The 22663-nt window shown below is 37.1% G+C and overlaps 1 protein-coding gene across 2 annotated transcripts in view; it reads right to left on the bottom strand.

Moving 5' to 3' along the window:
• Shark (SH2 ankyrin repeat kinase) overlaps positions 1-22663 on the bottom strand; it is a 130498-nt gene that overhangs the window by 91903 nt on the left and 15932 nt on the right. The window contains exons 2-4 of one of the 2 annotated variants that reach the window (XM_089098685.1): positions 18884-18991; positions 10435-10572; positions 7511-7681 (exon numbers count right to left, since the gene is read on the bottom strand). In XM_089098685.1, coding sequence (XP_088954811.1) covers positions 7511-7681; positions 10435-10572; positions 18884-18953 — 379 coding nt within the window. In that variant the 5' untranslated portion in view covers positions 18954-18991. Of the gene's footprint in view, positions 1-7510; positions 7682-10434; positions 10573-18883; positions 18992-22663 lie in introns of those variants that run through there. The other variant, XM_089098686.1, reaches the window with a different exon arrangement.

The raw sequence follows: 22663 nt of genomic DNA, 5'->3' as shown, positions 1-22663 counted from the left end.
CTGAACGCGATTAACTCCTGAAAAACAACAAGTCATATGGAGAAGATGGCCTCCTTCCAAAGGTCTACAAGGCTTCAACACACGCTGTAGCGAGAAGATTATTGGGCGGGGGGAGGGATTAATAAAAATCACGGGATTTTGGGAAAAACAGGTAATTAGAGTACCTGGCTCCCACCAAGTAGATTTGTTTAAGCTTTCTTAGAATACCAGAGCCCCTGCACACCTTCATTTTAATCAGACCAATGTGGTGCTTATAAACAAGTACTAATTAAAGAAGGATGCTTATCAGTCGAACATAGCTATCCGAAGGTTTAATAGCAGAGCCATTTAACAGGTGGGTTTTAGATTACGGACGAGAAACGTGTGATACACGTGAAAAAATAAATTCTTCAAAATAATTAGCATCAACAGATAAAAGTACTAGCTCAACCAAGTCTACTGAATTTTAATGAACTTCAGATTCACTTCTCCCAGAAGAACCAAGGGTAAAATGAAAATAGCACTAGTCATAAAACTGATGCTTGAGTGACCACCATAATTAACTTCCGAGAGTGAACGGAAAACTGGATCAACAGTAATTCTTTTATTATCATGGTTGCATCATCAGCTGCAACCTAGCGAAGAGCGAACAAAAGGTTATAGTAACTTAAAATTAAAAAACATGTTTCTAGTAAATTTTGAAATATAAAATATTCACCATTTGACACTGATTCAGGAATACTAATTAGTATCCATGTTAAGCTCAAAACTAGGCAGTAATGACAAAAACAAAATTTGTGGGATTTTCCAAACAGAACTTTATAAAAAGATGGCAGATCGAAATAAAAAGTATACCATTGGGATCCATTATTGGAGCATGGTAGAAACAGCTATCTAGGGATTTTTAATCCTTCAATCGCAAAAACTGAAGAAAATTGCATTTTAGCTTTTGTTTTGCATATTTTTGTTGCTTTTTTTCTTTCTTTTTTAGCGATGCAAGGGGGGATTCAAACATTGTAGGGAGTTATTTAAGAACTCATTTAAAAGCTAACGTATTTATTACTTTATTTTTTAATATACATACTTTTTATAAATTCGTCTTGATAGAAAAAAAATAAATCGCACTTTTTTTTACAAAAAGCTAAACTTTTTGGTGTTATTTCTATGTTAACTCTCGGAAATGGCGGCAGATAGAAATAAAAAGTGAACCAGATCTTATTTCAGCCTGTATGTCACTGATGGGTCTTTTTCTCCGATAGCTTTAAAATCGCTCTTTACTAAGGTTCCAGCTAGAATAAGCTGATAGCTTTTTTATGTATAAATTATCACGGTTGTCCCTTAGGCGAAACCTAGTCAAGACAAGCCCTAACCCATTGTTAGGAACAATTTAAAAACGCGTTTAAAAAAGTGTCAAGTGAGTATGAACCGCCATTTGGAGCTGATTCTAGAATGACAACTACTATTTCGACTATTATTAATCGTAAAGATTTACTGCGAAAACAAATTTGCTATATCTAGTATCTTTTGTAATGAACAAAATATAACATCAAAATAAAATGGAATTTTTGACAAAAACTGCATCTTGACATAGAATATAATGGGACTAGGCGTCCCCCCGTAAAATACCCTCTCACCAAAATACCCCCCCCCCGGGGAGAAAACCTGTGGTTGGTTGGTCTCCAATCACTTTTTACTAATAAAAAAAGAACTGAAACTTTCAGTTTCTGATCGAATGAGCATCCTCCAAAATTTCTAAAACCATGAGGCGGAGGTGGGGATTAGGAAGGTGCAGTTCCACTCCTATATGGAATAAGTTCTGCTCATTTTTGGGTTAAATGTTACTCTTTACTTTCATAATAACTGTAAAGACCAGAGATATTCCCTGAAATTAAGAGGTATTAAATACCAATTTCACATTTCTGATGCGTTTTTTAAAGTTTTTTGTGTTCCAATACAGAATTAGTTCTAAGGGAGGGACGAGGAGAGGGTGGAGTTAGAAATTAATGTATAATCCCCAGGGCAGTATCCAGGACTTTTGTTTGGGGAGGGGGGTATTTCTTTCAGGTGTAGGGGTAAAATAAAACTTAAAAAAAAACATCTAAAATTTCAAACTGATATTGAATCCCTCTTGATTTCTTGGAATATTTCTGGTCTGCGCTGTTATTATGAAAATGAAGAGTAACATTAGGCCCCAAAATGAGCAGAATTTACTCCGTATAGGAGGAGGACTACCCCTTCCTTATCCCAGCATCCTCCTCATGGTCGCAGGAACCTCGAAGGGTGTTCATTACGTCAGAAATCGAGAGTTACTCCGTTTTTATAAGTCGAAAGTGAATGGAGACCAACCAGCCGCGGGGGGGATATTTTCCGGGGGGGGGGGGAATTTTCCGTGGGAGTATTTTCTGCGGGGGAACGGGGTATTTTCCGGGGGGTAAACGCCGGCTGCCCAATATGATTTGAAACATGTATGTTTCGTCCAGGGTATGATGCCAGACTTGATTCCCTGAAATGTCTTCAAGTTCACTTTCAAAATGAATTAATCAGAGAACTTCTGAAATAAGGATAAAGATTCTTACTTACTTTCCCTGGCGTTAAATGTCTAAAATATAATAAAATCAAAATTAAAAATATTTTCGAAGATTACACTGCCTTTCCATGACGTATAAATAACAGTTCAACAGGGAAATACTTTTTTTAGACAGTGAACCACAACAAAATAATTCTCTGGATATTTCAGTCACATATACAGTGGCCGTCATCAGCAGATAAACAGACAAACAGCAGAGAAAGTTTATCTGATGATGATGGCCACTGTATATGTGACCGAAATATCCAGAGATTATTTTGTTGTGGCTCACTGTCTAATACAAAGGATTTTCCCTATTGAACTGTCATTTATAAAAATCGAAAATATTGGAAAACATGTAAAAAATTGGAGCTGCTGGGTTTTTACTTACAAAATTCTTTACAAAACCTCCAGCAACAAAGGTCATTTGTGGATATGGTCACGTTAAGGGTGTCTAGTTCAAAATAAATAACGGTAGGGGCAACCTAGTAAAGAGCAAACTCTAGCTCATAATAACCTAAAATTTAAAACACATTTAAAAAAAAATATTAAGTGAGGAAGATTCGTCATTTAAAGCTGATTCAGGAATGGTAACTATTATTTTGATTAAACTTAAATAATAAAATTTCGTTGCAAAAACAAATCTGCGGGAATTTTGAACACAATAAAAGGCTCATGGATGCGGAAACAACTGCAATTCATCATCACTTGACTTTAGTTAAGGGACGGTAACTATTATCCACGGTAAGCTTAAAGGTAAAAAGTAATGACGAAAACAACCCTAGTGTAAACAAATTAACCTTTTCAGCTATTTTGTCGACCCCATCCCCCCAAGTAAAGGCTCTCAAAGAAACAAGTTATTTTATGCACTTCTGCCGGCAAGCTGTCAAGTTTAGGCCAGTACCAATCATGTATCATTTTTTATTGTGACGACAAATTGCTTTAATTTTTACTTGTGTTTGTGCTTATAGCGGGACCAGACGCGAACACCTCACCCAGCATCCAGAAGACTGCAAGGCTGACTCCCATCTGTCATGATCTTGTTCCAGTTCTTCGTCAGACCAAAACCAGCTGCTTTCCCATCTGTGGCCAAACCGTCAAAATTCACCAATAGGGTCAAGGTTGTTTCTGACATTTTCCCACTAATTCTTTTCTTGACCATCTGGTGGCCTACGTGAATCTGGTAAAGGATCAGCCACAAACATTTTCGTGATGATACGATCCACTGGTTCTTCCCAGGACATTGTGAGGCCAACATAGTTTTCTCTGTTTGGCAATCATTGCGGTGGGCTTAATCAACATTTAAAATCCTAATCTGAATGTCAGATCTTCAGGGTCTTTCGTAGACAGCGGTGGTCAAAGACTTTCAAAGACTGGTCAGGAATATTTCAAGACATGATTGCTCATTGGGGGACTTGTCAGAAATGTCAATAAAGACGTGAATAAAAAAACAAGATCGATTTCCACTAGAAAGCTTCGAACCGGTTTCAAATCCTTTGAAAGAATCGGCCAGTATCTAAAGTTTCTTATAGTGATAGCTCTCTTTAAAGGAGGTGATCGTGAGGATCCTGGGAACTACAGGCCGATCTCTCTTCTGTCTGTGTTCTCTAAGATGTTTGAGAGGCCAATCCTCAAACATCTGGTGAGCTTTCTAGAAGTAAAAAAGATTCCGTCAGCAATAGTTTGGATTTAGTGGAAAGTATTCAACAGAATATGCAAGCAATAGTTTATACGATAATCTCTACATTCTATTGTCATTCCTGCAGCCATTTTACTTGATGTGAAGAAACCTTTTGACAGTTTTACACACGAGATCCTCATTGGTAAGTTTTTCATCATGGTATACGTGGGGTAGCTTTGACACGGTTTTCGTCATATCTCACTGGCACATTTGTTGCAGCTGAAGCTGCAGACGAACAAGTCCCAGTTGAATATGGAGTACCCCAAGGTTCAATTCTTGGGTCACCCCTCTTCCTCATATATGTCAACACCCTCTACCGCCTTTTTAGCACCCCAATTACCAATGTCTGCCGCAGATTGTTTCAGAAAAGTTACTCTCAGACTGCGTTGTCAACGCCTGCATTTGATAAACAGGGAGAATTGGTGACATTCGCAGATGACTGTACTCTAGGTGCCGCGGCTCCAGATGAATGATCCTTTACATTCAAGCTCCAAACAATGACCGAGAAGATATTTAATTGGTTCGACATAAATCTATTAGCTTCGAATGTTAGTTATTTATACGTAATTGAAAGGCAGTGTGGTCTTCGAAAATACTTATGTAAATAAGTCATACTTTCTTATTTTTTCTCGTAGAGGTAAGAGCTGCCCCGTAATAACTGAACTTCGTACACAAAGAGGCTCCATAAGTCATCCGCCGGATCAATATATGTGAGTTCTGGGAATGCTTTTGGACGAAAACCTATCGTTTAAGTGGCATATTTAGGTAATAAGAGTTAAACATTTCCCTTGACTTGGAATCATCCAAAAACTAAAGTAAGTATTTCATTTTCCTATCCTCTGTCTAAAAATTTACCCTTAAATGTGTTAATGTTGGCATATTTGGATGTCTACATTCCCATCTTTACTTGCATCTGTTGACCAGCTTCAAGAGAAAGCGGCTAGAGTCCTACAGTTAACTACATACACTCCTGCTGATCTCCTGAAGTTGAAGGATATTATATTATATCTGTATCTTCGCTGGTATATCAAAACTTTCACGGAAAGCTCCCATGTTGTTTTTCTGGACTATTTCAGCTAGTGAGGGAAATAAATCCGTATACAGTACTTAACTGGGACAATGTAATGATTAGGGATACTCTCTCAGTTCATTTAGACTTCGGTCCGGCCATGACTGTGGGGCGTGCTTTTAACTCGATTCTGGCTGAGATCCAGCAGTCCCCAAAACTTGACTTCTTTAAGAAATATACGAAAAAAAATTACAAGAGTACATATTAAATAAGTTTTAGTTATATGTTGCATGATTTTATTTATTTGTTGGATGTTTTTCGTTCGTTCATCGATGACGTAGAGGAAATTTCAATCTGACATTGATTGTCGGATGATGGGAAGATCGCTGTATTCGTGGTAACTATTGGTGAGTTGATTTCTTATTCCTTATCTATTTATTTTCAGGCATAGTTTAGTATGGATATGACCAGTTTTATAACTAATTAGTTATTGTAAGTTGTTTCCCAAATAACGGATCTTCGAGCCATTTCAGATATTGTCCATGTTATTGTTTGAACTTAAACTATTCAAATAGGCTGTAAGCTTACACTGTAAAGTCAGTCCAGACGAAAAAGATAGTTGCTACCCTTCTTTACTACTTTGCAAGACACAGTAGCAGTTTATAAGAGCGAATGAACACTACAATCATTTTCATGCTGAAAAAAGTCACGACAGATAACCACGAGTCTTGGTATACCCTTCTGTCGTCCGGAATTGACACACACACACCAATATGCAGATCGTTGTGATCAATCACGGAGACAACAAGTCTTCAATGGCCAAGTTTAAATTACATACAAGAGAACACGCATAACAACCAGTTTTATAAGAACACATTTTCGTCTTCATGCCGAGTTCCTGCTGTTGAAAATATGCTTCATGCCGAGGGCGGCGCTGTGAAAATATGGCTTCGGCTTTGTTGTTTCTTGTCTGTACATCAAGGTCACAGTCTCAGCGAGAGTTTATTAGTTAGCCAAGCTTGGTGAAGCCACCGGCTTTTCCCAATTCTAGTCCGCAAAGCCCAAGCTGATAATCCGACTGCTTATTTAGGTCCATGATTTTAGTTTTGATCTTCACATTCGGCAGCTGAGAGAAATGCACCGTTTTATTTAGCATTGCTTGGGCAGTTCCTGGATCGTGACAAGAGGGTCACAAGTCGAAGAATGAAGATCTGGTCAGTGTACCCTCACCCTCTTCGAAATCCACAGTGGTCTTCACTTGTCCGCACATCCCTTGTTGTCACGAAACTTTGAGAAAACCCATAGCTACTACTTTGGTAGTCATACACATGAGTGATATCCTTCAGCAGTTAGGACTATTACATTCCTCCCCCTTTTTAAGACTGGGTTTATTACTGATATCTTCAAATCAGACGGGAAGGTCTTCTTTCCCCATATCAGACTAAAGAGGGATCCTTTTTGCACCGCTACAATGTGTGGTGAGGTCTTAGTGCAAAAACTACTTGTTTAACTTCAGAAAATCTGTTCAATGTTCTTAATGCATCACGGGCACTTTGTGCAGGATAATTATCACAGAGTACTTGAACGAACTGTACAAAATTATAATTTGCTGATCAACAAATGTTTCCCAGGACTATGCAGCTTTGGCTTTGAACAGTCTACTACACTGAAATCAATATGGCGAAATGTTATTCGAGTATTCCATACAATGATAGGACCTTCATTAAAACTTCTCTTTCAGTGGCCAGCCCTTCCATACGAAGTGGTCGGGTAAAAAACAAACAGAGAAAAATACATTGAAGACACGGGGCTCTTTCCTTCCACCTCTGATAACACACAGGAAAAAAACTTCGCCTATTTCTTAACTAGATTAAAAGAAGTTAAAAGTCAGCCTTTACAATTGAGCCTAGAACGCTAATATAAGGTTATGAACGCCAATCATAAGGTTTACAGATCCGTATCTCGGCTAGGTGCTTCATTCAGATACGGAACTGAAAATGACAAAATAAGCTTAACAATCTAGAAAAGCACAGGACGAGAAAGCCCTGCCTTTTCAAAACTTTGCTGAATACAGACAACGGGCAAATTGGCCGATAAATAGCTGGGCCATTGCTGGGATCACTCTTTCTTGGACTACGACCTCCATTTTTTCACCATGATTCAACGAAAAATTAACAAGTTTTGACAGGGGAGAAACTGTGGAAGGTTTTATAACTCTTCTTTTTTTAACGCAGTCAATTTATAGCCAATAAAGTTTCAAATTAAAGCTTCTTACCTTCTTTAACAGCACGATGCAAAAGGTTCACTTTTCCTTGTTGTCTCGATTCCGGGGGTGGATCAGTGCCCCTGACAAAATTAACCAGTCGAGTTGCTACACCATAACGGGCCCATTCGACGTAACACAGTTCTACTAGAGTATCCAACCCGTGAACAATGTTCCCTTCCTCTGAAAAATGAATTAAAAATTGAACTGCCTAAACTGGTACCCAAATCAGACGCAGCCCTTTAGCGCTGCCTAACCAAAGAGCCATAAGCCTGCAATTTCCTGAAGTTCGAGACAAGCAGAGAACTGCTAGATTTTTTGCGGGATCAGGAACTTCAATAAAACATGCACAAGCGAAGCATGAGCTTCTCAAAAAAAATCTCTAAAAATTAAGGTCTGACTCTTCAGAAAATGAACGAAGACGACGACACTAATTGTTGCTTAACCGTGTTTGAAAACAACTGCAACGCTTTATGGATGGGAAGAAAGCTTTGTGTTAGATACCTTTGCTTACTGGTAGAGCTCTAGATGCAATTTTTGGCACGAACCAAAGACAATTTCGTGAGTTTTTAAATCCAAAACTTACTATTTTTGGAAGATACAGCCTATAAAAAAATAGCTACCTTACTAAATCCTGTGACCCCCGTATGCCGATAAGTACGACGTTTAAAGAGCATGCGGATACAAATGAGGTGTAAAAAGTGGTTAGAAATTACCGATCGCGATACTGCAGCTGTTACAGCTAATACGATAAAACTAAAAGAGATGTTTAATCAACTTGTATTAGAACAGTTCATCAAGAACGTTTCTTTTCTACGCTTGACGACATATCTTAAGCAAATCGAGCCTAAGATAGTAGCAATAACCGTAACTGTCGTCGGTGAATATGAGGATGAGAGACTATACGGATAAATTTGAGGTTTATAGTAGAAACTGCTTAAAAATAACTGGTAGCAACACTGTAATAATCAATAACACCCTTCAAATATCGAATAATACATATAATAACTTAGTTTACATACATTTAATAGTAAAATATCGAGCTTTCACACAGTGTTTACCGAAAAAGATTAAATTCGTTTCAAAGTATAAAATACTAGGACTAAAGACGAAAAAGTATAATATAATTTATTTTTTTCGAGAAACACATCATATCCAACTGATCTAAGTTACAAAAGCATAAATGAAAAGTCGGTAAGTTGAGGAAAAGGAGTTGAAAAGATCAAGCTATGTGAAACCCAATGCGTACCTCTTGTTTTCACTTATGTTCATAGATTCCCAACAAAAAAAATTCAACTTTTTAGTCTATTTTTAAAATGGGTTTAGAAAAAAATATTTCATTATTTTCAATTTTTTAGTCCTCTCTAAGACTAAAAAGTATTCACTCTAAGACAAAAATTTATCTTATTTTAGATTCAAACCAAAGTTACCACGGCCACAGGCAAGTGTTCTTACCGCTACGTTATCAAGTCTTGCATAATAGAGTTCGTTTTGTGCTTTTTGTTATGTCCAATCACCTGTTTATGCTATTTTATTTATACAAGGGGGAGAACAAAAGATGGGAGAATTTCGATGTTGCATTATTACACTGTCATCGGAAGTGCATATACTCTAAAAATTTGGAAGTAACTGCATATTTGAAAGTGGTCAAAAAAAGGCCTACAAAATAACCTATTCATGGTTTGCTTGATTCGGTTTTTATTTTTGCCAGAACCAGGCAGGTCTCCGGTAACGATTGTATCGAGCACATCTTGTCCAAGGTCTAAAATTATATAAATCCTTTTCTGATATTAAACAAAAAAAGTCTTTAAACTGAAAGCACCCTGGTGACCCACACCATATCCGGTTAGCTCTGGGCATGATTTGGAAGATGATTAAAAGTTAAATACAAAAAAAAACTTATAACGAACAGAAACTATTCCGTATGTTAGGGGGGCAGCTGCTTCTTCAACTCTCGCTCTTTACACTAGAAACTTAAGAATATTTAAAAATACTTATCCTTCAAATTCAATAAGCCTTGTATCTTAACAGTCTTTCTTAGAAAACTGTGACAAAACGTCAAACTTTAGCATAAAGAACAAGGATTAAGGAAGGAGTAGCCCCAATAACAAATGGAATAACTTCTGTTCGCTTTAACTTTTGATTACTATTGGGCCGAGTCCGTCCTTATCTTGACCCATTGTAATTATTATTTAACTCATATAGGAAGTTTTCAATTTTATAATGAATAGGGCTAAAAAATATAGATAATCAGGATAAAATATAGATTTCGGGCAATCAAATATAGTACTTTTTCTGTGTTTCAAGATTTATTGCGACACCCATTCCGAAAAAGTCTAATTTCCGCCCTAGTTGTCCTAGCCGAGGGGTTAGCACAATGAAATTGCAATACTATGTCTTTCAGGGATGGGTGTTGACTCTTGGTGTTGCTGATTATCTAGTTTGGGACAAGGGTCAGTGGCGCAACCCTATAAGCTTAGCCAGAGTAGACCCATATCTAAATGGGTACCTGGAGAAATCTGGGGAAGCTAAACAGGAAGGGCGTGCGAAAGTATTGGATGGCAGGTTCCAAACCCCTTCCCCCACGTCCCATTGCGTTTCCTAACAGAAGGATAATGACAAGGAAATTAGCACCGCCCGTTTGGACTATAGAGCCTAATGCTGCATACTTTACCTTTCTTACCTTATCCTAATAGACTAGTCATTTTTTGAAGCCAATCAGTCTTGCAAATATTACCGTTTCTCACGGATAACCAAGGGTGCACCTAGGCCTAACACCAGAAAAACGAAAATATGCTGAACTTTCAAGGAGATTTGACTGTTTCTTAACTGAATCTTCACTTTTTTTTGCGATTTAATTTTCAGGGTAAAAACCAACCAAAACCACTATAGATCATAAAACATCTGTTGAGATGGAAAAAAGGAAAGATTATTACCAATAGAAAAGAAAGCATCTACTCCATGTCTTTGAATCTGGTAATGAAGTACTTTCTCTTCACCTACTACTGATAAAACAAAATCTCCAGAAGCTGTTTGACTTCTTCGAACAAGAAACAAGCCTTCTTCACCACCACCTACAGAAAAATTAGCTTTCAAAATATAGAAACCAAAAATTAGACGGCACAAAAATACCTAAAATAACTTAGGAGACTGTGTTAAGTTTCTAGGTATATCTATTAATATGGAGCCGGGAGAATATCCAGGGCCAATTCTCACCCTTATGCCCAGTCTACTAGCCCCATCCCACACTAAAAAAAAAGCATCCTAAAAAAGAGAAAGCTAGGTATTATGGCTAAAAAAAAAGGACCTTTTTCAGCGCTAGACTCCCACATAAAAAAAAACCTACCCATTAAAGATTTGGATGTTGGGTTGTGAGAATACTAACTTTTGCGTTGAGTTAAAAAAAAAAGAAGGCCAGAATCTTGGGGATCCTCCAAAGATTGTTCAGACATCCCTGCGCCAGAAAACGTGACTTAAGACAGGTCTTTTCGCATTTCTGACACCCTTCCTGAAAAATCTTTCATGCCTCCGGTCTGTGATCAATGGTGCATGACACTATCTATGCGCTCATCTCCCAGCCTTTGTCATACTGACATTCCGTTTTTATCCCCCAAAAATCACTCCCAATAGTTTCGGTTGGCCCTCTAAAATTTCCGACTGTCAGTCTATTATTATTATTTATTTATTACCCGTCAAAAAAAGGTACAAAAGATGGAGTATCAGTAAAAAAGAACAAAAAACACACACACACAAAAACAAAAAACAAAAAAAACACATCCAACAAATTACAAAGACGAGAAACAAAACCTCAATTACACACTGCCACTACAAGTACGTAAGAAATTTTACTTTTTAAACTTTTTAAACTCCCAAGTACTGAACAAACATAAGCAATATAAGCATCGTTGCGTCAGGCCGCAATTGGTAAAAAAAAAATAAACCCAAATAATCATCAGTGAATTAAAAAAAAAAATTGTCAGATGGCAATAATAGACAATTTTTGTGTTGTCCTATGCTTCCACCAGTCAATTTATAGAGTTGTACATCAAGAAAAAAAGACCTGTCGCAGTTGTTTGTGCTTTCTTGCCTAAATAGAATAGCCATATATAACTTAAAAACAATCCAAAGTTAATCATAAGCAGCGCAATCGCGCTGCCTAAGTAAAGAACGACGTTGGCAAAATATATTTTTTTTTTTTCTTCTTCTTCCATACCATGGCACTTCGTATCGAAGGAGTTGTCGTAGAAACTTCAAAAAGGGCTCATTCGGTTAGAAATTAGAATGGCTAGTGCCCTTTTTAATAGTCAAAAGTGATTGTAAGGCAACTAACACCCCTTCCACGCCCACCATTTCCCCAAACACATCCAATCAAAATTTTGAGATAGCCATTTTTTTCAGCGTAGTTGATTTCCAGATAGACAATATGTTTTTGAGGTGGACACTCCCCCACAACCCTCAGGGCAAGGGTTTTAAGTTATGCCCTGGGGGCATATACGAACGATGTTTGCACAATGTATTATTAATTATTTTTTTCCTTTAGACCAGGGCACTTCGTATCGAAGAAGTTGTCATAGAAACTTCGAAAAGGGCTCATTCAATTGGAAATTGGAGTGGCTTGTGCCCTTTTTAATAGTCGAAAGTGATTGGAAGGAATCTAACACCCCTTCCACGCACACCATTTCCCAAAACACTTCCAATCGAAATTTTGAGATAGCCATTTTGTTCAGCATAGTTTATTTCAAGATAGAAAATATATTTTGAGGAGGTCACTCCCCCACAACCATCAGGGCAAGGGTTTTAAGTTATGCCCTTGGGATCCATAGGAACAATGCTAGCACATATTTTTTTTCCTTTAGACCAGGGTACTTCGTATCGAAGATGTTGTCATAGAAACTTTGAAAAGGGTTCATTCAATTTGAAATTGGAGCGGCTTGTGCCCTTTTTAATAGTTGAAAGTGATTGGAAGACCCCTTCCATGCCCACCATTTCCCAAAACACATCCAATCAAAATTGTGAGATAGCCATTTTGTTCAGCGTAGTTGATTTTCAGATAGAAAATATGTTTTTGAGGAGGACACTCCCTCACAGCCCTCAGGGGCAGGGTTGTAAGTTATGTCCTTGGGGCATGTAAGGTTTTTATAGAAAGCGTTGTCGTAGAAATTTCAAAAAAGGCTCATTCGACTAGAAATTCAAAGAGCATATGTCGTTTCTGATAGTTAAAAGTGAATGGAGGGAACCAGACCCCCCTCTCATACGCATCGTTCCCCCAAACACATCCACCAACAATTTTATGATAGCCATTTGGTTCAGTGTAGATAAAATATTTGAAAATTATGTCTTTGAGGATGACAACCCCCCCCCCACAGCCCACAGGGCAGGGGTTGTAAGTAGTGCCCGAGGGGCATACAAGGTTTTTATAGAAAACGTTGTCATAGAAACTTCAAAAAGGGCCATTCGATTGGAAATTGAAATGGCTAGTGCCCTTTTTAATAGTCGAAAGTGATTGGAAGGCAACTAATACCCCTTCCACGCTCACCATTTCCCAAAACACATCCAATCAAAATTTTGAGATAGCCATTTTGTTCCACGCAGTTTAAAGTTCAGGAAATTATACCTTTGAGCAGGACACCACCACCCCCCCCCCACGGTCTTCAGGGCAAGGGTTATAAGTTATTCCCTGGTGGCATATAAGTTTTTATTGAAATCTTTGTCGTAGAAACTTGAAAAGGGGCTCATTCGATTGGAAATTTAAAGGTCTAATGCTCTTTTTAATAGTCGAAAGTGATTTGAGGGCAACTAACCCCCCTCTCACGCCCACCTTTTCCCCAAGCACATCCAATCAAAATTTTTAGATAGCCATGTTGTTCAGCGTAGTTGATTTCAAGATAGAAATTATGTTTTTGAGGAGGACACTCCCCCACAGCCCTCAGGGCAAGGGTTGTAAGTTATGCCCTAGGGATATATAAGGTTTTATAGAATGTGTGGTCATAGAGAATTCAAAAAAAGGCACGTTCGATTTGAAATTGAGAGAGCTATTTCCCTTTTTAATAGTCAAAAGTGATTGGAGGGCAGCTAACCCCCCTCTCACGGCCATCTTTTCGCAAACACATCCAATCAAAATTTTAAGATAGCCATTTTGTTCAACGTAGTAGGAAGTTCTGGAAAATAGGTCTTTGAGGAGGACAGCCCCCTCCCCCCACAGCCCTCAGGGCAGGGGTTGTAAGTTATGCCCTTGTGGCATATAAGGTTTTTATAGAACGCTTTGTCAAAGAAACTTCAAAAAGGACTCATTCGATAGGAAATTGAATTGGCTAGTGCCCTTTTTAATAGTCAAAAGTAATTGGATGGCAATTGACCCCCCTAACACGCCCACCATTGCCCCAAAAAAATCCAATCAAAATTTTAAGATAGATATTTTGATCCATGCAGTTTAAAGTTCAGGAAATTGTACCTTTGATTAGAACACTCCCCCCAAAGTCTTCAGGGCAAGGGTTATAATGTATACCCTTGGGGGCATATAAGTTTTTATTGAAATCTTTGTAGCAGAAGCTTGAAAAGGGGCTCATTCGATTGGAAATTCAAAGGGCTAGTGCCCTTTTTAATACTCGAAAGTGATTTGAGGGCAACTAACCCCCTCTCACGCCCACCTTTTCCCCAAACACATCCGATCAAAATTTTTATATTAAACGTATTATTAAACGTAGTTGAAAGTTCTGGAGATTAGGTCTTTAAGTATGACAACCCCTCCCCCAACTGCCCTCAGGGCAAGGGTGATAAGTTATGGTTTTTATAGAAAGCCATGTTGTACAAACTTCAAAAAGTGCTCATTCAATTGAAAATTGAAAGGGCTAGTGCCCTTTTAATAGTCAAAAGTGATTGAAGCACAATTAAATCCCCTCTCACGCCCACTATGTCCACCAACCTTTCAAACCAAAATTTCAAGATATTAATTCGGTTCAACATAGTTCTGGTCAACCTTTCTGGAAATTAGGTCTTTTAGGATGATAACCCCATCAGAGCCTTCAGTGCAAGGGTTGTAAGTTGTGCCCTGGGGGCATATAAGGTTTATATAGAAAGTTGTAGTACAAATTTCAAAAAGGGCTCATTTGATTGGAAATTGAGAGGGCTAGTGCCCTTTTTAATAGTCGAAAGTGGTGGAAAGTAATTAACCCCCCTCTCACGCCCAACATTTCCCCAACCACATTCAATCTAAGTTTAGAGATAGCCATTTTGTTCAACGTAGTTGAAAGTTCTGGAAATTATATATTTAAGGAAGACAAATCCCCAAGAGCCCCCATGCCAACGGTTGTAAGTTATGTCCTGGGCACATATAAGGTTTTTATAGATAGAGTTGTCGTAAAAACTTCAAAAGGGGCTCATTCAATTCGAAATTGAGAGGGTCAGTGCCATTTTTAATAGTCGAAAGTGATTGGAGGGTAACTAATCCCCTCTTCCGCCCACCATTCCCCCAAGCACATCCAATCAAAATTTTCAGATAGCCATTTTGTTCAACGTAGCAGAAAGCTCTGGAAATTAGGCCTTTGAGAATGACAACCCAGCCCTCAGGGCAAGGGTTGTAAGTTATGCCCTGAGGGCATATAAGGTTTTTATTCAAAGCGTTGTCGTAGAAACTTCAAAAGGGCTCATTTGATTGAAAATTGAAGGGGCTAGTGCCTTTTTAATTGTTGGAAGTGATTGGAAAGCAACCAACGACCTCTCACGCCCACCATTTTCCCAAACACATCCAATCAAAATTTTGAGATAGCCGTTTTGTTTAGCGTAGCTGAACGTTCTGGAAATTAGGTCTTAGAGGATGACAGCCACCCTCACAGCCCTTAGGGTAAGGGTTGTAATTTATTCCCCGGGTCCATATGAGGTGTTTATAAAAAGCGTTATCGTAGCAACTCAAAAAGGGCTTATTCAATTGGAAATTGGACGGCATAGTGCCTTTTTTAATGGTCGAAAGAGATTGGAAGGCTTGACATTTTAATAGTAAAGATCAATGTGGGTATAATGTATTATTTTTTGTTGTTGTTGTTGTTGTTTAGACCAGGGCACTTCGTATCGAAGGAGTTGTCGTAGGAACTTCGAACAGGGCTCATTCGATTGGAAATAGAAAGGGATGATACCCTTTTTAAAAGTCGAAAGCGATAGAAGGGAAACTAATACCCTCCCACGCCCACCCACCCATTTGCCTTTATGTTTAAAAACTAAATATTTCCTTAAGATTAAATCAAAATGCACTGTGTTAATGCTAATTCCCTATAAGGCATCTCAGCAGTATCCCAAGAACGTCTGAGAGTATTATGTTCAAACTTTCGGGGCTACTTCTGCTCTTAAAATTTAATCAAATCAAAGCTGCGTAAGTGTATCCAAGCTATCAAAGAAAGTAAACAGATTTTTTTGCGAATGGTATCAAGTTTTCCATTTAAGGTCAACTAGAGAAGGTTTGAAACTAAATTAAATACTACTATTTGTGTCCAGATTTTTAAAACGGTGTATGTTGTTAAAAATAGCTGAAAATTTTTCTCCAGCATACAAATAGCAGGCAAAAATATAAAGTCTAAAACAAACCAAAAAGATTTAAAGAATTGTTTTATTTTTCCCTGAAAAGGCTATGTCAATAAAAAACAAACCGAAATTAATTAAAAAACTTTTTCCACAAAATAAGTTTTTCAATGAAAAGTAAAGAACTCCATTAAACAAAAAATGAGCAAAAATAAAAATAAATAATCTACCAAGCGTGAAACTACCACAAATCAGCATCGATAAATAAATGAAACCCAAAACGGACAGAAATTACAATAAATAATCGAGTAAACTCAAAACGAGCAGAAATTAACATAAGGTGGGCTTAAAACCCCTATGCCTTCTCAAGGCCAGAACATAATTTGCACTTTACTGAAAAAAAATACAAATAAATGTGGATTGTCAGTTTAATATAAATATACTGATATTTAGTAATCAAAATGTTAATATTATTTGATTTATTAAAATCATGAAAGTAAAAACATTTATATTTTTTGCTCATTTTTTGTTTAATGGAGTTCTTTACTTTTCTTTGAAAAACTTATTTTGTGGAAAATGTTTTATTAATTAATAACTAAACAAATTGGAAGCAATAGATAAATGCATTAAAATACTTATTAACTTATATATCATTTACAATGGGTGAGGTACGGTAAGTATCGTTTCATGTGAGATATGTACGCAAAGGTAATCTTTAGATTCCTTCCCTTCACCATATCTTTCTGATACTTACGTTTTTTGCTTTATTCAGAAAACGTCCGTCTTAACTATTAAACTATTAGAAATTAATTGAAAATATTTAAAGTCATGAATTAAATATTAGTGTCTTAAGACTTTCTCTCATAAGGCTTTTTCCTTAGCACCGTTTGTGTTGCCTAAAGTCTCGAAAAAATTTTTATTCTATGGGTCTGGTAGGTTTCCTTGCATTGACTCCACAACAGAAAAAAAAATCATACAAAAAAATTCTGATTACTCATCTTTTTTAATTGCTTGAAAGGATATGTTATGGTGAATGTTCAATATCATAGGTAGCAAAACAGCGCTGCCTAAGTAAATAACGATGTTGGCACAATGTATTATTTATTTTTTGGTTTCTTTCTTTGTTGCTTTTAGAAAAGGGCACTTCGTATCGAAGGAGTTGTCGTAGAAAATTCGAAAAGGGCTCCATCAATAGGAAATTGGAAGGGATTGTGCCCTTTTTAATAGCCGAAAGTGATTAGAAGGCAACAAACAACCCTTCCACGTCCACCCTTTCCCCAAACACATCAAATCAAAATTTTGAGATAGCCATTTTGTTCAACATAGTTGAAAAATAAGGAAATTATGTCTTTGAGGAGGACACTCCCCCTACAGCCGTCAGGGCAAGGGCTGTAAGTTATGCCCTGGGGGCAATATACTGTTTTTATAGAAAGCGTTGTCGTAGAAACTTCAAAAAGGGCTCACTCGATTTTAAATTGAAAGGGCTAGTGCCCTTTTAATAGTTGAAAGTGATTGGAGGGCAACTAACCCCCCTCTCAGGCCCACCATTTCCCCCAAACACATTCAACCAAAATTTTCAGATAACCATTTTGTTCAACATAGTGAAAGGTCGGGAAATTATGTCTTTGCGGATGACAAACCCCCGACAGCTCCCAAGGCAAAGGTTGTGAGTTATGCCCTGGGGGCATATAAGGTTATTATAGAAAGCCTTGTTGTAGAAACTTCAAAAAAAGGCTCATTCTATTTGGAATTGAGAAAGCTAGTGCCCTTATTAATAGTCAAAAGCGATCAGAGGACGAATGCCCCCCTCAGGCCCATCATTTCCCACATCATTTCCTGATCAACATTTTGATAAAGCCATTTAAGCGTAGTTAAAGGGTTATAAATTATGTCTTTGAGTATGAAACCCCCCCCCACAGCCCTCAGGGCTAAGGTTGTAAGTTATGCCCTGGGGGCATATAAGGTCTTTCATAGAAAATAATGTCATAAAAACTTCAAAAAGGGCTCATTCGATTGAAAATTCAGAGGACTATTGGCCTTTTTAATAATAGAAAGTAATCGGAGGGAGAATCCCCCCCCCCCGCCCATCATTTCCCCAAACATTTCCAATCAACATTTTGATATGGCCATTTTGTTCAACGTAGTTGAAACGTCTGAAAATTGTGTCTTTGAGGATGACAACCCTCCCCCCATAGCCATCAGGACAAGGGTTGTAAGTTATGCCCTTGGGGCATATACGGTTTTTATTGAAATTTTGTCGTACAAGCTTCAAAAGGGCCTATTCGATTGGAAATTCAGAGGACTAATGCTTTTTTTATTATTAGAAAGTAATCAGAGGGCAAATGCTCCCCCCCCCCCCCTCCACGCCCATTATTTCCCCAATCATTTCCAATCAAAATTTTGAGTTAGCCATTTGGTTTAATGTATTTGAAAGTTCTGGGAATTATTACTTTGAGGATAACAAATCAGCCCAGCCCTCGGGGCAAGGGTTGTAAAGTACAAATATAATTTGTACTTTACTGAAATATATATATATATATATATATATATATATATATATATATATATATATATATATATATATATATATATATATATATATATATATATATATATATATATATATATATATATATATATATATTGCAAATAAAATGTTCAATTCTACCTCCTGTAATTCCAGTCTACAATACATTTTCAATAGTGATAAGTGGAAAACACCAGTATTTGGTTATTAATCAGCTGCACCTTATTTTCCATTCCTTGAACATTGTATTTAAAAGCATCATATTATCAAAGCATCAAATTTGTGCATTCCTAGAGTTAGTCTTTCTCCCCCATCTTTATGTGAATTTTATGATTAGGAAACTAGAGTACCTTCTTTGAGTAGGCACTCAGCTGCTTCTCCGTTTATGCCTTCATGAAACCACTGCAAGTCTATCACCATCTCTTTGCATAGCCAATTGCTTATGAAAGAACCATTTCCTTTATAACAGAAAAAAGGATAAGTGCAAAGGAAAAACAGCTAATTCATGCATCACTTTTTGTAAATTACAACTTAAAAAATCTTAATTATGTTAATTTCAGTCCTGCCCATGTATCTACATTAATGCCTACTTTAACCTAGAGCAGTCAGGTGTCCTATATCTGTGTTTCTGTCATTGACAACAATACTCAACCACTCCTTTTGGAATGAATTGAATTAATTTGTATTTTGTTAATAATCCATCTTACAATCAACAAGAAAAAATGGAGCACAAACAAGAAAAGAAAACAATTACAGTTATTACCAACACTGGAAAACTACACACAAAAACTACTTGAGAAGGTGGACTGCTCATGGGGCAAAGACTCTAGTTTTTCCTCATAAGTCAGAATAGCCTCTTCAACTGCACCAACCAGCTCAACAATACCATAATTAGCAATATAATTAAAGCAACAATACATAGTAACAACACATAGTAACATAATTACCATAAATAGCAACAATAGGGCGATTACTAACAAAAGGTGGTACTTTAAGCACATACCATGCATGCTTAAAAACTTTTATCTTGATATTTTTCTTATCCCGGGTCCTCAAATCTTCCAAAAGAGGGACAAAAACAAATGTGAGGCAGTCAGATATTTGCGGCTTGAGTGTCTCTGGCTAGCAATAACTCCAGCATATGCAATACATACTTTTGAAAAATGTTCAAGAAGTAAACTCTGAGTCACTCAAAGAATATAACCAATCAGCATACCAATAACCACGTAATTTTTTCGAGCCAGCAAAAATTATTTTCTAAAGATGTCAGCAATCAAGACAAATTTAGTAGGTCATTTGCAAGGCCTAGAAGTAACGCATCAATATTTTTTAAAATGAAACTTGATGACACCCTTCTGTACATCATTCACATAATTACTATACTAAGTCAGAGAAGTTATAGCCCCTTGCTTAATTTCCTTATGTATTTATAAGGATTATTGTCTTATTCATAGATTATTGTCTTACAAATAAACACAAAGCTTAAGATTCTTATACATATTTTGTAGTGACTGCTCAATGGAAGAATGCAGACCTAACTTACACATTTCAACTAAAACCTGGGCATGAATTTCTGAATAAAAGACTTGTCTAGCATCATACTGACCCAAAATTAAAGATTCCTGCAAATGATGAGCCTCAGGTAGCACATTTGCAACAAGGTGAAGTACACACATACAACCCAAGCCCTTATGGAAATCAAACTGATTTTGAGGCATTTTACACCTATCATAAATCTCACTAAATACTACAATTTAAAAAAGCTTACAAAATGCAGAAGAAATGGTTACTGGTCTACGAGAAGAAGGCTGTTCTGATGGTTTTCCTCTTTTTTGCCAGAATGACCAAACCCACATTAAAACAAATCAGAACTATTATTGTGTCAAAACCATCTGGTCATCTTGCTTGGTTGATAACTTATTTTCTTTTTGATTTAAGCATGTATTTATACTATCTTTCCCAAATCATGTTCTCTCAGAAACTAGCCAGTCCCATATCAACTTGTAAAATTGTAATACTAAGGTTTTAATTAAAGGCTTAGTCACTAGTTAAATTTCAGCACTAAGAAGGGTTGGCAGCCACTTTTATATGATGAACCTTTAATATGATGTTAATACAACAAATTTATTCTTTAGAAGAAACTATTTTCACAAGAAAGTAAAGAGAGATATTATGAATCAAAGAAAAATTGAAATAATGCAGCATGTGAGGGGTGTTGTTTTCCCTGCTTTTTACACCATTTTTCAACAATACTTCAAGAGCAAATGTCCTAACATAGGGGCAGTGTGCTATTTCCAAGTTCCTTTTATCAAAATTCCTCAAGAATCAAAGAGATTATTAATTTGCATTTACCTTAAATTGCAGCTAGGAGCAATCTAAGGATTTTTCCTTGTAGAGCTCCAGAATGATGACTTGAGTTGTATACAAAATTCATTAGTTATCAAGGGTTGTTCCAGGTTCAGTAGCATCCCAATTGAGTTTACACTCTTCCAAGGACCACTCAGCATCTAGCCTTTGTTTTGAAAACATCAATAGATTCAGCAGTAACTGTTTCATTAAATAGTTTGTTCCAACTGTTGACAATGCATGACAAAAAGAATTGAGTGCAGACTCTAGATATTTTAGACTCCTTAACAAGTTTCAGGTGATGATCTCTAGTTCTTAAGTTGGTACCAACAGTAGGGAATAATGCTGGGAGTGTTAGCCCTCAATAGCTTTTAGGCTAAAATCGCAACCCCTCTATTTCTCCTGTAAAAACAAGTGCCGGGAGATTCAGCTTTGATAGTCTTACAGGGAAGGAAAGCTCCCGCATGCCAGATATCACTTTAGAGGCATGTCTCTGAACATCTTCAAGAGCGTTTATGTCTTTTTTAAAATATGGGGAGGCAAAGGACATTCCAACTTCAAGCTTAGGATGCACAGGTCCCTTATATAGAAGACTGATGGCTTTAGGGGAACAAGTGGAAATAATATGCTTAATCAGTCCCAAGATTGAACTAGCCCCAGCAGCAGACCTGTTAGCACAAGTGCTGAACTTTAGTTCATTGTCAATAGTGACACCAAGATACTGCTCATTATTTACAAAAGAGAGTGGGTGGCCTAAGAAAAAATAAAAGTGGCAAGGATTTAGTTTGCCAAAGTGAATGATATGGCACTTGGCAACATTGAATTCAAGAAGCCAGGCCTCAGCCCTATGACCCAGCAGTTGAAGATTATTTTTTAGCAGGGCATGATCTTCACAGGACAAAGCTGGTCCAAGAAGCTTCAGGTCGTTTGCATAAGGAGCATTATCAGCAGTAATTTACTGCTGATAATGGAAGGAGCATCATTGATGAAGATATTAAATAGTGTAGGACCCAAAACACTTCCCTGAGGAAGTCCACTCAGGACATGTGTAAAGGAAGAAAGAATACAATTAACAGAGTCATCAAATAACTGAACACACTGAGATTGCAAATAAAGAAAATCAAGGATCCAGAGCAGGGGTTTCTCTATAAGCATGACTGCACATAATTTAATTGCAAGTTGTTTGTGGCACACTTTGTCAAAAGCTTTAAAAAAGTCAAGCAGAATCATGTCAGCAGGCACCCCAATATCAAGCAACTTGGTAATGTGATCATACAACCCAAGGAGATTGGAGTCAACATATCTTCCAGAACGAAAGCTATTTTTTGATCTGTGTAAAATATTGTTTGCCTTAAGGTGTTTGACAACTGCAGAATGGATTATTCTTTGAAGAACCTTAACAACAGCTGATGTCATGCTAATGGGTCAATAATTTTCTGCAAGGTCCTTTCTACCTTTTTTAAATATAAAAATGATATGTGCAGTTTTCCAATCCAGAGGTAGTCCAGAAAGATTTAATGATAACTTGAACAGCAGGGAAAGAGGTCAACAGAAAACTGTATGACATTCATGTAGGATATGTGGGTTAATTCTGTCTGAACCAGCAAATTTATTCAGTTTGAGGGATGTAAGTTCCTTTAGAACCAATGTATCAGCAATCAAAATTGGTTCCATCTTATGTGATACATCATACAAAGAGGTGTAGGATAAACAATACTGGAATTGGAGGAAAAAACAGATTAGGAATATTGGTTGAAAATTTCAACTTTCAGCTCAGGATCAGC

This window comes from Artemia sp. Qi Xiang Cuo, chromosome 13 (assembly GCF_049724085.1).
Source record: "Artemia sp. Qi Xiang Cuo chromosome 13, ASM4972408v1, whole genome shotgun sequence".
In the NCBI taxonomy this organism is placed as follows: domain Eukaryota; kingdom Metazoa; phylum Arthropoda; class Branchiopoda; order Anostraca; family Artemiidae; genus Artemia; species Artemia sp. Qi Xiang Cuo.
This window is presented reverse-complemented; position numbering and strand designations above follow the sequence as displayed.